Source organism: Cynocephalus volans, chromosome 1, assembly GCF_027409185.1.
Source record: "Cynocephalus volans isolate mCynVol1 chromosome 1, mCynVol1.pri, whole genome shotgun sequence".
Classification (NCBI taxonomy): Eukaryota; Metazoa; Chordata; class Mammalia; order Dermoptera; family Cynocephalidae; genus Cynocephalus; species Cynocephalus volans.
Window position 1 is genome coordinate 180,449,739 of NC_084460.1, and position 14,444 is coordinate 180,464,182.

The window sequence follows — 14,444 nt, forward strand, 5'->3', positions numbered from 1 at the left end:
GTATTCTCACACAAAAAGAATTTTTTAAAAAATTTTGGCCACAAAACAAGTCTTAATATGTTTTAAAATACTAACATCATAGAAAATATGCTCTCTGACCACAATAACAAAAGGAAATTTAGAAAATTCACAAATATGTGGAAATTAAACAACACTCTACTAAATAAACAATGGGTAAAAAGAAAAATAACAGAGAAATTAGAGAGTACTTTGAGATAAAAATCAAAGTACAACATATCAAAATTTATAGGATGCAGGGCTCATGAAGTGCTTAGAGGAAAAATTATGCTTGTAAACACCTATATTAGAAATAAGAAAAATTTCAAATCAGAAATGTAAACTTTTTCCTTAAAATAGAAAAAGAAGAGCAAACTAAACCAAAAGACATAAGTAGGAAATAACAAAGATTGCAACAGAAATATATCAAATGGGGAATTAAAAAACAATAGAGAAAATCAACAAAACCAAATGTTGATTCTTTAAAAAGATCAACAAAATTTGCAAACCTTTATCTAAGCTGCCCAAGAAAAAAAGAGAGAAGACCAAAATTACTAAAATCAGAAATAAAGCAGGGGCCTTATGTCATAGGTCATTGTCATTATAGTTTTTTGGTGGTAAGGTTTAGTTTCTTTCTCTTTCTTGTTTTCATTTTTGTTCTGCCGTGGGTTTTGTTCTTTCTTGTATGTTTGCGGTAGTGATTATAGTGATTATCATTTTTCGGATTCCAGATGCAGGACTTCCTTGAGGATTTCTTGGAGGGCTGGTGATGTGGTGGCAAACTCCTGCAGTTTTTGTTTGTCTTGACAATACACTGTTTTTCCCTCATTTCTGAAGGATAGCCTTGCATGGTATAGTATTCTTGACTGGCAGGTTTTTTTGGTATTTTGAATATATCATCTCATTTTCTTCTAGCCTGCAGAGTTTCTGTTGAGAAGTCTGCTGTTAGGCTGATAGGGGCTCCCTTAAAGGTGACTTGATGCTTTTCTCTTGCTTCTTTTAAGATTCTCTCTTTGTCTTTGAGCTTTGCTGGTTTGACTATAATTTGTCTTGGAGAGGATCTTTTTGGGTTGAATCTGTTTGGGGATCTTTGAGCCTCCTGGATGTGAAGGTCCATGTCTCTCCCTATACTTGGGAAGTTGTCCATTATTATTTCATTGAACAGGTTTTACATGCCTTTTCCTTTCTCCTCCACTTCTGGAACACCCATGATTCAAATGTTTATGTGCTTTAGGTTGTCTGCTAGCTCCTTTAGGTTTTATTCATTTTTTAAAATTCTTTTTTCCTTTTTTTTTTTTTTTTTTGTTCTAGCCTGCTGCTTAAGCTATTGACTCTGTTTTTCATTCCCTTGAGTGAATCTTTCAATTCCATGAGTTCTGCTACATTCTTTTTCTTTTTCTTTTTTTTTTTTTTTTTTTTTTTTTTTTTTTGGTGGCTGGCCAGTATGGGGATCCAAACTTGACCTTGGTGTTACCAACACTGTACTCTAACCAAGTGAGCTAACCAGCCTGCTACATTCTTTTTTAAGGTATTAATCTCTTCGTAAATTTCCTTCCTTCATATCCTGGGTTTTGTTTTTTGTTTTTTTTTTCTCATTTCATTGTGTTGTCTGAGTCTTCTTGGATCTGAGTGAGTTTCCTTAAGATTGTTGCTCAGAATTCCTTTTCAGTCATTTCAAGAGTTTCCTGCTCTGGTGTTTGAGAATTACTGTATTCTTTTAGTGGTGTCATATTTCCTTGGATTTTCATATTTCTAGTATCTCTGCATTGATGTCTGGTCATCTGGTAGAGCAGTTGATTTTTTTATTCCTCTGGGGTGAGCTTTGAGGAAAGAGACATACTCTTCTTTTTCTGGTCTCCACTGGTGACTCTCCTTGTGTCAGTGCAGTCAAGAGTCTAGTGGGCTGCACAGTGGCTATGGCTACTGCTGTGGCATTGAGCTGCTTTTTCAGCAGCCATGGCTGTGGCAGTGGCTGTGGGGGCCACCCACGCAGAAGTGGTATTTTGAGCATGCTCCTGCCTATCACCCCAAGCGTGCTCTCTTGCCTGATTCTGGGCAGAGGAGCTAATCTTACATGTTTCTAAAACCTTTTCATGTCTTTGGACTCAACTACTCTTGCCCACTGTTATCATTTTCTCTACCCCATTGCTTTCTTTTTATGTTTTGTAATATTTCATTCAGAAATGATGTGGATTGAATCATGTCCCCCAAGTTTTATGTATTAGAGGCTTGGCCCCACTTTGAAAGTGTTAAGAAGGTGGGAAATCCCACTGTGGTGATTGAAAGGTGGGGCCTTAAAGAGATAATTAGGTTGTAGGACTGTGTTGTAGTGAATGGATTAATAACAGTGGTCAGGAGCATGGTTCTGAGGTCTTTAAAAGGAGAGCATGTGAGAGTCTCTGTCTTCACTGCAATTCTTGCCATGTGAAACCCTGTATTGCTGTAGAGTCACATCACCAGATGTGTTCCCTGGACTGTGGACTTCCCAGCCTCCAAAGCTATAAGCAATGGCCCAGTTCCAGGTATTTTATTATAAGCAACAGAAATGGACTATTACAAGAAATATTTTTCTATGTTTGAACACATTCACTTTACTCTCCTAACTTTTCAACAGCCATATAATTAAATATCCCTCCAGTTGATAAAATTGCACTCTTCTTACCATGTTGTTATCTTGTGTCTATCTAGTATTTCTCCTTTTAAATTTGTTGATCTATGTTCAAGTAAAAACTCAGAACTCTGGGCATAGTGTGTTTCTGTATGTATGTTTAATCAAGAATTAAAATGTTAAAATTTTGAAATGGCTTCTTTTCTTTTTATTTTTAATTTACCAAATATTTATCAAGCATCTATTATATACTGTATTAGTCTGTTTCTGTTGTTTATAACAAAATACATGGAAGTGAGTAATTTTTAAGAAAACAAAATTTATTGCTTACAGTTCCAGAGGCTGGAAGTCCAAAGTCCAGGAAACATATCTAGTGAGGGTCTTGGTGGTGGTGACAGTGACCCAGGGGTCTCACATGGCAGAAAATGGCAGAGCAGAGAGAGACTAACCTCTTATGTGCTCTCTTTAAAGCCCTCAGAACCATATCCTGAGCACCATTTTTAATCCATTCACTATGGCATGGTTCTACAATCTAATCACCTCTTCAAGTCTCCACCTTTCAATAACCATAATAGGATTTCCCAACCTCAACAGTTATAGTGAGAATTAAGCTTCCATGGTTGGGGGCAGAGGGCATCCAATCTACAGCATCTGTCAACATCTTCTATGTGCTAGGGATATAGAATTGCATGAAACAAACAAAAAGCCTTGTCCTCATGGAGCTTAGAGTCAGGAATGGGGTAGAGACAATGATAATTTATAGATGATACAATTGTCTAAATTTAAAAAACATGTGAATCTGGAGATAAAATGTGAGCATTAATAAGTTTAGAAAAATTTTTACAAAATCAATATTAATTTTACAAAATCAGTATTAAAATGCTTGCATTTTTAGGTACTAGCAGCATTCAATTAGAAAATATATATGAAGCTGTTTTTCAACATTCAAAAAAGTACACACATCATAGGTGTAATGTTTGGTGAATTTTCACAAACTGAGCACATGCATGTATCTCATGCCTCAATCAAGAAAGAAGAAATGACCAGCACCCCCAGAATTTCTCCTTCCACTTTCCAGTCACTACTTCTCACCAGGGGTAACCACTATTCTGATTACTAATAGCACAGATTAGTTTTGCCTGGTTTTGAACTTCATATAAATGGAATCATATAGTTACAAAAATACCATTGTATTAGCAACAAAGAATATTTTTAGAACATTTAAGGAATAAACCTAACAGACAATGCACAACAAAGAATATTTCTAGAACATTTAAGGAATAAATCTAACAGACAGTGTACAAGATGATGGAGAAAATTATCAAATCTTATCAAATTATCAGAACTTTGTGGAGAAAAGCATTATAAAGACCTTATCAAATGGGGAGCCCAGAAACAGACCCACACATATGGAAACATAAGTGATAGAGAGGGTACTGCAGATTGGTGGGAAAAGGATGGGATGAATGATCAATAAATGTTATTTATATGGGGAAAAAATGACATTGGATCCCTACCTCACACCATACACAAAAATCAGTTTGAAGTAAATTAAAGGCTATAATGTGAATGTCAAAACTGCTAAAGTTTTAGAAGGCAATAGAGGAGATTCTTTATGACTTTAAGGTAAGGAAGTTTCTCTCAGACACAAAAAGCAACCATAAAGGAATAAAATTGATACTTTTTCTTAAACTAAAAATAAGGATTTTTTTTTTTTTTTTTTTTTTTTTAAAGATGACCTGTAAGGGGATCTCAACCCTTGGCTTGGTGTTGTCAGCACCACGCTCAGCCAGTGAGCAAACCGGCCATCCCTATATAGGATCCGAACCCGTGGCCTTGGTGTTATCAGCACCGCACTCTACCGAGTGAGCCACGGGCCGGCCTTAAGGATTTTTTTTTAATCAAATGTCATCATAAAGAGTAAAATGATAAACCACAGACTAGGGGAAAATATACAGAATATAAATAATCAACAAATAGTGTACCATTACATAAAGAATTCCTATTAATCAATAAGAAAAAAGATGAACAACCCAGTAGAAAAATCCACCCCAAAGCGGATCAGTCTGACAACAGGATTCTCCAACAGGGTGAAACTCGGCCTGCCTCATTTTTTCTTTAGCTTGCCCCACCCCACTGTATCCTGGGGGTGTTTTCTTCCAAGTACTGGGTAACAGGCTCCAGTCTCCCAGCCCTTCCCATCCCTGATTCTTCAGGGGTCACATGCATCTTAACGGTCCAGACCAGGGGGCATGTATTTCCTGGGGCCTTTGACCCCAAGTGATGGAATCAGCTCCCTAGAGTCCTTCCTCCCCCACAGTTCCTTGACATCCCTGAAGAATGCTTTGACAATCCAGAATTGAAATCTATTCAGCCTAAATGGAGCGATTCTCCTGACAGGCAAGAAGCAGCAAAGTGAGAGGAACCAGAGAGGAGAGAGTCAGAACAGTCTCTGCTGCAGGCAGCCTGCTTGGTTTGAAATCCAGCTGCCACCACTCACTAGCCATGAACCTCAGGCATGTTTCTTAACCTCTCTGCACCTCGTGTTCTCATCTGTAAAGTTGGCTTAAGAATAGTAAGCCTATACTTCATAGAGTTGTGAGGGGAAAGTGAATTTTGTGTAAAGCACGGAGAGTAGTGCCCGGCACATAGTAAGTATTGCGCAACTGTTAGCTTTTACTACTGTTGTTGTCATCGTTATTACCATCAGCATCATTGTGCAGTCAACCTCGTTAAGTTTTATCAGGTAAAACATAAAAAGCAAACACAACTGATACAAACTATTTTTTGGTTTTTTTTTTAAGAATTTTCGTAACTTTTCAGCCTGGATATTTCCTGAGCAGCCACTCTTGGAAGCAGTGGATATGGTGGAGGTCATTTTGATCAACAGAAAGAAGAAAGTGTGGGATTATAATTATGATGATGAAAGTGACGACGACAATGAAGCAGCCCCCAGGACAAGTGCTGGGGGCTACACCATGCATGGACTAACAGGCAGGCTTCTGAGTCAGGCCCCTGCCTCCTCAGCTGGGACCTCTGAGGAGTCCCAGTTTATGGACCCAGACTCTGAGGAGCTGCCTGAATTGTCCGACGCTGATGCTGAGCCCCCCATGGTGCTGGGGCCCTGCCCCTGGCAGTCAGAACACACAAGTGGGTCTTATGAGAGGAGAGAAAGTCCACTCCAGGACCCCTTTCCTGATGAGGACAGTAGCTCCCTTGAGGAGTCTGGAGACAAAATTATCTTCAATGTGGATTTAAACTCTGTGTTTATAAGAGTCCTCAACGACGACCCAGAAGAAGCCCCTCTGATGTCATTATCTCTTCCAGAAGAGAGAGACAACTTAGAGGATCCCAATGAAACGGAATCAAGCCTTCTGGTGACCACAGGGGAAGGGACACAGCCACCCTACGCTGGCTCCTCTTCAGAAAGCCTGTGTCCTGAAGATGCTCCATCAGATAAAAGTGACACTTCTGAGTTGGATGTTGACCTCAGGGATGGTTATGTAATAAGATGACTCCAAAACTATTTAAAGAACTTGGACAAATATCTGCGGGGTTCTCGCTCCTTGCACCCTAACTTGCTGCTTTGTGGTCTGCAAGTATTCTCTGAGGGAAGGAGTAGGAAACCGTAGAGTCTGCCCCTTTCTTCCTGGTAACATCATCTATGCAGATTCCCAGCCAGGACATTGTCGACACATTCAAAGCACTTTGAAGGGAGCATGCTCTGCCCATTCCCTTTAATGCACTTTTGATGCATCTGCATCATGTTTCCCAGGGAGTAAAGTGCCCTGTGGTTTTCAGGGGTGGTCCAAGGCCTTGTTATATTTCTGGGAAATAATTAAATTGGGCCAGGGTGGGAGGGTGGAGAGAAGAGGAAAACACTGAGCAGGAGAAGTCAGCTGTGTTAGTAAGTGGAGACTCTGAGCCCAGCAGGCTCAAGGAAAGAGCAGCACAGCAGGCAGAAAGAGGGGAGGAAGGGCAGCTAGACAGAAAGGAGGGGGACACATGAGATAGAAGGGAAGGGCCAGCAAAGTTTCATTGAATAGGCCCTGAGCACCTCTCAGATGTCATATTCTCTCTCCTCTACTCAGAATTCCACTCTCAGTCCCTTGGCTAGCCCTACCCCGTTTGAGTGGGGAAGACAGACATATACATGCATAACTCTAGTGTCAGGCAGGAGGAAGCATTGCATGGGGGAGAGGGATAAAATTTCAGTGCCATATTTTAAGATTAAAGAAGAGAACAAAAGCAAAAGGGCTTTAGAGTCTTCTGAAGAAATATTGCATACAAGTCCCAGAAATTCTTTTTGACAATTTCAGAAGTGCTATGGGTGCTGATTCCAAATGTCTTCCAAGTGATTACAGTTCCCAGGAATCTGGGGGAAAAAAAATAAGGTTCTAGAATGTAGCAAACAGTACAAGGCCTGGGACTCAGAGGGCTGACTGCCAGCATGTCACTGTGTGACGTTGGGCATTTGCTTAGCTTCTCTGAGCCTTGTTTTTTTCATTTTTGAAATAAGAGGACTGGACCAGGTAATCTCCAAGATCTTATGAATCTAGGGGAGGTATTAGAAAATGTACAGGAATAAAGAGTCAGGTGGAAGTGCTGCAGCCCTGAGGCTCCCAGGAAGAATGGGAGATACAGGACCCTCCCATCTCACTCCCCTCACCTCAAAAGCCAGTTTCTCAGACCTTTCTCCTAGGCCCATTCAAAAGGGGAAAAACAAAAATTATCAGCCCTATTTCAAGGACTTTGAATAGATTATTTGCATATTTGCTCTGAAGTTACTCAAAAGGTGAGGACTGTGAGGAGGGAAGGCCTTATTTAATAATCTAATGCAATTCCACTGGAAAGAGACCTTGTCATGTACATAATCCATTTCTCTGCCCCCTGAATGCATCTATCATATTTTGATTGATCTTTTGGTATAACCTCTCTAAGGCTGTGTGTGTGTGTGTGTGTATTTTTTTAAATTTTGTATAATGGAGGTTGGAAAAGGGTAATATAAAAATACTTTTTAAATAGAAATTTGGTGTGGTCTTCAGAGTTGCTTCTCGTTAGAAAGTGTATGTATGTAGCAGGTACCGGTTTCTGGGGCTTCTGCTGGCATCTCTATCTCTAGGATTGCACCAGCTCCCTCTAACTCCAAGCAGTGGCCTGTAGGAACCTAGGGAGCATTTCCCCTCCCTCTGCTACAGTTGACATGGGGAATCCTATCGTTACTCAATACATCGGCCTGCTCCGGGTTTTCCAGCCTCACCGCTGCACAAGTTTACAAGGAAATTAAAACTTACTCAGCAGTCCTTGAAAGCAATTGGTTACTGCGAAATAAATAATTTGGTTTTGTGTTGTTTATCGCTGGAGTTGGGGTGTAAAGAAGTCCCTCTCAAACTGCGCTTGCAATAGAATGCTTTTAACCCACCTTCTGTGCGGGCAGAGGGTATTTGAAGGCCATGCCCGTTCACTGGAGAAAACTTGGGGACTACCAAACAGTATAAACAAAAAACGACCACCACCCACAATCCCACCATCCAGATCTAATCCTCGAACTGGCGTTTCCGTGCATCTATTTAACCTGAGGGACCTGCCAAGCCGTGACCCTGGCTTCTTGGGCGGGGTGCGCCAGGCGCGGGAAGTCCCCGGGCGGGGCCGGGGCCAGCGGTGGGGCGGAGCCCTCTCGCCCCGCCCCATTGCTTCCCGGAAGCGGAAGCGGGCGGGCGCTCGGGGTCGCAGGCTGGGGGCGTGTGCCAGTGGCTGCCGCGGCCCCCAGAGCGCCCTCCCTGGCACCCTGCGCGGCCATGGAGTGGAACCTCGGCAGCTGGCTGGCCGGCTGCCTCCTGGTCTCAGGTGAGGGGTCTTCGGGGAGGGCCGCCGGGCGGGCTCCGGGGCGCGCGCTTGTCCGCGCGTCTCGCGCCTCCCCAGGCCAGGCAGCCTGCGCGGGGACCCGGGCCCGCAGCCGGCCGAGGCGCGCTTGGAAACCTGGAGGCCTTGCGGGACGCGCTTTGCTACACACGTCGGGCAGTGATCGCCCCGGGGGGAGACCCCTGATCGCACCCCACTGGCCCCCCGAAAGTGACTGAGTGCTGGCTTGGGCCGCCAGGACCTCCGGGCCACAGTCGACTGTTGATACGGGGCACTGCTGTTGCTGTCGATCCTGTAACTGAGGGAGCCCCACCCCGCCCCCAGATTGCAGATAGTCTGGGCCAAAGGCGGGCATCCAGCGTCTTTTTATTCCCTATCCTCAGGCAGACCCCCGCTAGGTTCTAACTAAAGTAGTTTCTCTGAAAGACCCAGAGCATCCCTTAATGGTTGTCATTAGACCCTCCGGAGTCCACCGGGTCTAGTGGAGACCCCAACATCCTTCCCCTGACCCCAAGACTTCCCCCAGAGGCCGCTCCGTTCCTCTACTCCCCTCACAGACAGACCTCCTTTCAGGGTTCAGTCCTCAGCACCCTGAAATCTGAATTCTGCCCTTCGGCGCCCCAGCTGTATGGCTTCTAAGTTCTAAATCCAATGAAATCTTTTCTGTCCTCCTCTAAATTGACTGACTAGGTGCAAACAACGCGACGGCCCCACCTTGCTTTCTGATTAACTCTGCCCTGGCCTTCGGGACACCGCACCCTCCCGTTCTCCTCCTACCTCCCAGGCTCTTTCTACTTGGGATCCTCCTCCTCTGCAAGATCTCTCTATAGCTAAGTTTATGTCCGAGGCCTCTTCTCTCCTCCCCTACACTCTCCTTCTAGGGGATTTCAGAACTCTGGCATTAAATATTGACTATAGGCCCATGACTCTCTATTGGCACTAGTTAGGTGATAGGGGGTGGTTTATTATGCTCTTCTCTCTACTTTTGTGTATGTCTGTCTCTAGCCCAAATCTGTCCTCTGCGTGACCAACAGGCTCATTTATCCTGCCATATTTCTGACATCCCTACTTGAATATCTCTCCAACATCTCCAATTTAATGCAGCTAAAATGGAACCCTTGAGTTCCCTGCCCCAACCCCCATCAGGGCCCAGGAGCTTAAGCCAGAAATGAACATTAACCTCGACATCTCCAAATCAAATGTATCAGGAAGTCTAGAGTTCATACTTCTGGAAATAAATCTAAGATCCATCTACCCCACCCTAGCCCTTCACACCTTTCTACCATCACCCAAATCCAGGTTATCTTTATCTGTCCCCACTTTACTCTTACTTCCCCCACCCCCAGAAATTTCTTCTTGTGGCTCTTTAAATAAAACCCAGACACCTCGGCACAGCTAACGTGTCTCTCTGTGTCTTTCCCTCACCCATATGGCATTTAAAGACATGGAGCCACAGGGGAAACCCAAGTGTTGGACGTGGTCATTTTCATGGGCAACCTTTTCGAAGGAAAATCGTTGCAATTTTTTTTCCTTTATTTTAACAGCATTAGGAATGGTGCCACCTCCTGAAAATGTCGGAATGAATTCAGTTAATTTCAAGAACATTCTACGGTGGGAGTCACCAGCTTTTTCTAAAGGGAATCTGACTTTCACAGCTCAGTACCAAAGGTAGGTCTGGCCTCACTAGTGGCAGGAAGGCACCAGAGGATGGTGGGGAAATTCCTGTGGTCAGCTCTTACTTTTTTCATTTTCTTGTTGTGTGAATTCATGGTTTGACTGTTTATCACAGGGATGCTGGTAGATATAGACATCATGTGTATGTGGACGTAACCAACCACAGTGGTAGCCTAGTACTATGTAGAATCTAGCTTGCTTGTCACAATTGATGTGTTTTCAGAGAGAAGTGCCACTGCTATCATCTCCACTTACTAGAGCAGTATTGCTAGAAGTCAACCATGTACAAGTGGAAGCTATCCAAGAAACTGAGGTATGCAAAGTGTAGAGGATTCATAAAGCAAATGTACTTCACAGGGCCTGGTTTTCCAAAGCCTTGCAGTTTCAAATATTGACCTTGCAAACAACAGGAAAATTTCCCCAGGCTATTAAGTCTCTATTGCAAGATAAGAATTGTAACACAGTGAGGTTGCTGGCTCAAAGACAGACAAGTTATTGATTGATACATAAAGATCCTGGGAAATTGTGGTAAGAAGAGAATGTTTGCTAAAATCTAGCCTTTGTTGCAAATTGCATTACAGAAGGTCACCTTGCTTGACTTACTGAATGTTACCAGCTTCTGTTGTTAAACTTGTTAAACTGCACTTAACAAAACCCCAACCTATGTCTCTTCCTGTAACTTCTTGGTCTGGAGAATAAATGCAGGAGGAGAACCCCAATTCGTGGTTAATTTCCCAAATGGAAGCAATGCCTCGCTCTTGAGGATTCTGGGACATTAACCCCTTTTTGAGGATTCTCACTGCTCAGAAGAGATGGGCTTTGAGTAATCTTTGGTGGCTCTGTCACCCAGAGGAAAAGGGGTGACAAATCCATGGGAGGCAAGCAACACAAAGCAGTCAAAAAGGCCCTTGCTACCGTACCATCTACCCGCCTCCAGTGAGTTATAACAGCATGCCTCAATGTGTTGGGGTACAAGTGATTTGTATAGTGGGCACTCAGTTATTCTGTCTGTATCCTAAAATTGAAAGTAAGATAGCTACTGGCTGTCAAAAGCTCTGTTCTCTGACAACAGTAGAGGCTATGAAGGAAGGGTGAATGTCATGCTAGACGATGATCTCAGCGATGGTCTGAACTCCCTGTACCTGTCCTGCCTTTCAGTATTTCCCTGTGCCTGGTGAAAGAAATCCATGCCAGCCCTCCCTTGGCAGCCTGTCATCATACGCCACAGGCTGGACTGCAAGTGACATACCTTTATGCTGGGTGCAAATAGCAGGAGGCTAAAGACCTGCCTTCTTGTGACTCAGAAACCAGAAAAATAGGCAAGTCCTTAGTGAGTTAGGTGGAAATTCAGCCTCGGATCCCATTAATCCTACACTCTTTCCCGTCCATCTGTCATTTTACAAACATACCTATGGCCTGCTAAGACAAAGAAGTGGAAAGATGACTAAGATGGTCCTACATGTTGGGGTTTCTTTTTAACTTTTTAGTTCAAAATAATTCCAAACTAATGGAACATTTCAAATTTTCAAGTATAGAACAAAGAGCTTCCAGATAGCCTGCATCCAGATTCACTAATTTTTAATGTTTGCCACATTTTCTGTCTCCCTCATCTCTGTCTCTCAAACCTCAGGCCCTTTGCCCCTTAATAATCCAGTGTGTATTTCATAAGGATTTCACAAGGGTAATCTTTTATATCACAGCTACAAGTACAGTTATGAATTCAGGACCTTTGACACTGATACAGCACTTTCATCTAATCTATAGTCCATAGTTGGTTTTATCAGTTGTCCCAAGGATTTAAGAAGGGTTATTCTACAACTCATTTTTTTCTGAGGTGCATTCTCTAGTACTGATTGGTTTTATCATTACATCTCTGTGTATTCTCCGTGCAGTCTGGATAGCCATAGAGATTTCATTATGGAAAATTAACTTCCTTCTGTCTCTTTCCCCTATAGCTTATTTCTTATTGTTCTGTGCCTTGCTTTTTTGCCATCATATTAGAAGCATTTGTTTGGGTGTTCATCTTTTAGATGAGAGATCCCGGTGACTTCATGAAGTTGTAGGGGCAGGAGATGGTTATTAACCAAGAGTCCATGCCTAGGTTCTGGGTTTCCTCCACATGGAATTACAGACCAAGCATGGTATGTGCTGGGGAAAACAAAACACATGCTGGACATGTCCTGGGGGAAGAGATTTGATCCCAAAAGATCTGACCACTGTTATATGGCTCCGTATAAGGTTTGTTTAGAATTTAGCCTGAGCAATTGCATAGCACAAACTTCTGTTACCTGTGTGCATGGGAGCAGTGGTGGCCAGAACAGGGGGCACTTCAGAGAATGTACTGGTGATTTTAATATGGAAACATTCAAAATGATTAGATGTAAATATGGGGAATGGGTGATATTGCCTATTTAACAGGGAGAAAAATGCTTGTTAGTGCAATAAAAATAACCTAATGAAAGAGAAGTTATTGCAAAAATAACATTTGAAATACTGCATGTGTCAGCCAAGCTATGCATTAGTTTAAACGATGGAAATGGCCACAAGTGAGAAAACCCCCTAATGAAATAATCCCTGGATTTTCCAGATGATGGGATGGATGTTAGGCAGCCGTGAAAAGTTGATTGATTAGCAAAATGTTTGTGCTATACTAAGTGGAAAAAGCAGATTGTAAAATAGTATGATCCCAGTTATCTCTACCTCCTTTTTGCTAGAGATTGTTCTGGACATCACTAAGAATGTGGTGAGGTGTCATGTGGTGCCTGAGACCATAGGCTCTGAAGTCAGACAGACCTGAGTTGAGTTGTGCAAGTTTCCTAGGCTCCATGCCTGACCCCTAAGTGCTCGGTAAATGTTGGCTGTTACTACTTTTATCACCGTCATCTTCATCGTCACTTTTGAGAGCAGCCAAATTGGCTTTGGCACCTAGACAGAAGGGTTCATTGGCAAACCAGTCAGACAGCCTCCTCACTTTTCACAGGAGGACAGCCTGGCTTTCCTTAGTCAGGTGGGGTCATGACACCTCCTCGTACTGTTGTCAGGTGAAGTAGCAGGAGATGCATTTATTTGCATTTAGCAGGTGTTTCCCAGCGTCTTCTCTTCTCTTCTTCCACCTCACACTTCTGCCTCCCTCACTTCAGTGGTTGCCAGGGTTCTGACTGAGATCAGTAAACTGTTTTATAATTTTTCCAGAGTAGTTGCAACAATAGTCATTTATAGGATTTTATTTGAAATCATTATAATGGCCTTATTTTGGTTATCAATATCTCACAAATCATGTCCCCTGCTTTCAGAAATACATAATCAGGGAAGGAAGCTCTTTGATCAAGTATGTTGAATACTCAACCCCTTTTTGGAGAAGCACATGCTTATTAAGATATTAAAATCTCTGAGAATTTCTGTTATGAAGACCCCTGTTTTTATGTTTAACCCAGTTTTCCCGCCAAATTATTTGACCATGGGATGGATTATTTTTGAAATGCCTTATGTCTCAAGGATCACTAAGGTCCCATGGGGCACAGTTTGGAAAATGCTATTGTAAATTATACATACTGTTCACCAAAATTGATAATGAAGAATTCACTTTATTTTTCTCTCATTATCCTCCGTTATCCTCTTTGGTAGCAGAGGGGATAAAGCACCAGTCAACCTCAGAGAGACTGAAGTTAGAACTCTCATGATTTTATCTTTCTGATTGTGTAGTTATAGGGGATTTCAAGATATATGCATGAGTACTGCCTTGACGGAATGTGATTTCTCAAATCTTTCCAAGTATGGAGACCACATTTTGCGAGTCAGGGCTGAATTTGCCGATGAGCATTCAGACTGGGTAAACATCACCTTCTGTCCTGTGGATGACAGTAAGCCATTTTGTTTTCCATTTTGTTGTAATGTCATCATCTTGCCTTGGTTTTTTTCCACATTGGTTGGTCCATCATCAAGAATTGAGTGCCCACAAAGTGGATGGCCTTGCACTAGGAGTGTAGGGAAGATGAGAAAGAGGTCTGTGGCCTTAAGAAGTTGATGGGGCCTAAGGAAAGGTTAGCATAGCATCAATAAAATAATTAAATATAAATTGAATGACTTTAATGCTTCAAGGGTGTGAATAAGTTCTGTTAATGGGAAGAACTGTAAAGATTCACATGGTAAATTTGCTGGGAGGAAGTCAGTTTGAAGTTATGATTTAAGGAAATGTGACAGGATAGACAAGAATAAAGGCACATGTGGAGACAGAAGGACCAGATGCATCAGACCCCATGACTGGCCAGCCACCAAAAAAATAGCTGAGAAAGACCAGGTGCAG

General features: G+C 42.6%; 2 protein-coding genes across 8 annotated transcripts in view; both read left to right on the forward strand.

The window, feature by feature from the left end:
• Positions 1 to 7,599, forward strand: part of IFNAR2 (interferon alpha and beta receptor subunit 2) — a 32,560-nt gene extending 24,961 nt beyond the window's left edge. For 4 of the 7 annotated variants that reach the window (XM_063099711.1, XM_063099720.1, XM_063099735.1 and 1 more), the window contains one exon: positions 5,410 to 7,599. In XM_063099711.1, the coding sequence (XP_062955781.1) occupies positions 5,410 to 6,120 (711 nt within the window). In that variant the 3' untranslated portion in view covers positions 6,121 to 7,599. The remainder of the gene's footprint in view (positions 1 to 5,409) is intronic. The other 3 variants (XM_063099751.1, XM_063099760.1, XM_063099744.1) reach the window with 3 other exon arrangements.
• Positions 7,600 to 8,321: 722 nt separating this feature from the next.
• Positions 8,322 to 14,444, forward strand: part of IL10RB (interleukin 10 receptor subunit beta) — a 30,442-nt gene continuing 24,319 nt past the window's right edge. Inside the window, exons 1-3 of the mRNA XM_063099772.1 lie at positions 8,322 to 8,452; positions 10,012 to 10,135; positions 13,844 to 14,001. Coding sequence (XP_062955842.1) covers positions 8,404 to 8,452; positions 10,012 to 10,135; positions 13,844 to 14,001 — 331 coding nt within the window. The 5' untranslated portion in view covers positions 8,322 to 8,403. The remainder of the gene's footprint in view (positions 8,453 to 10,011; positions 10,136 to 13,843; positions 14,002 to 14,444) is intronic.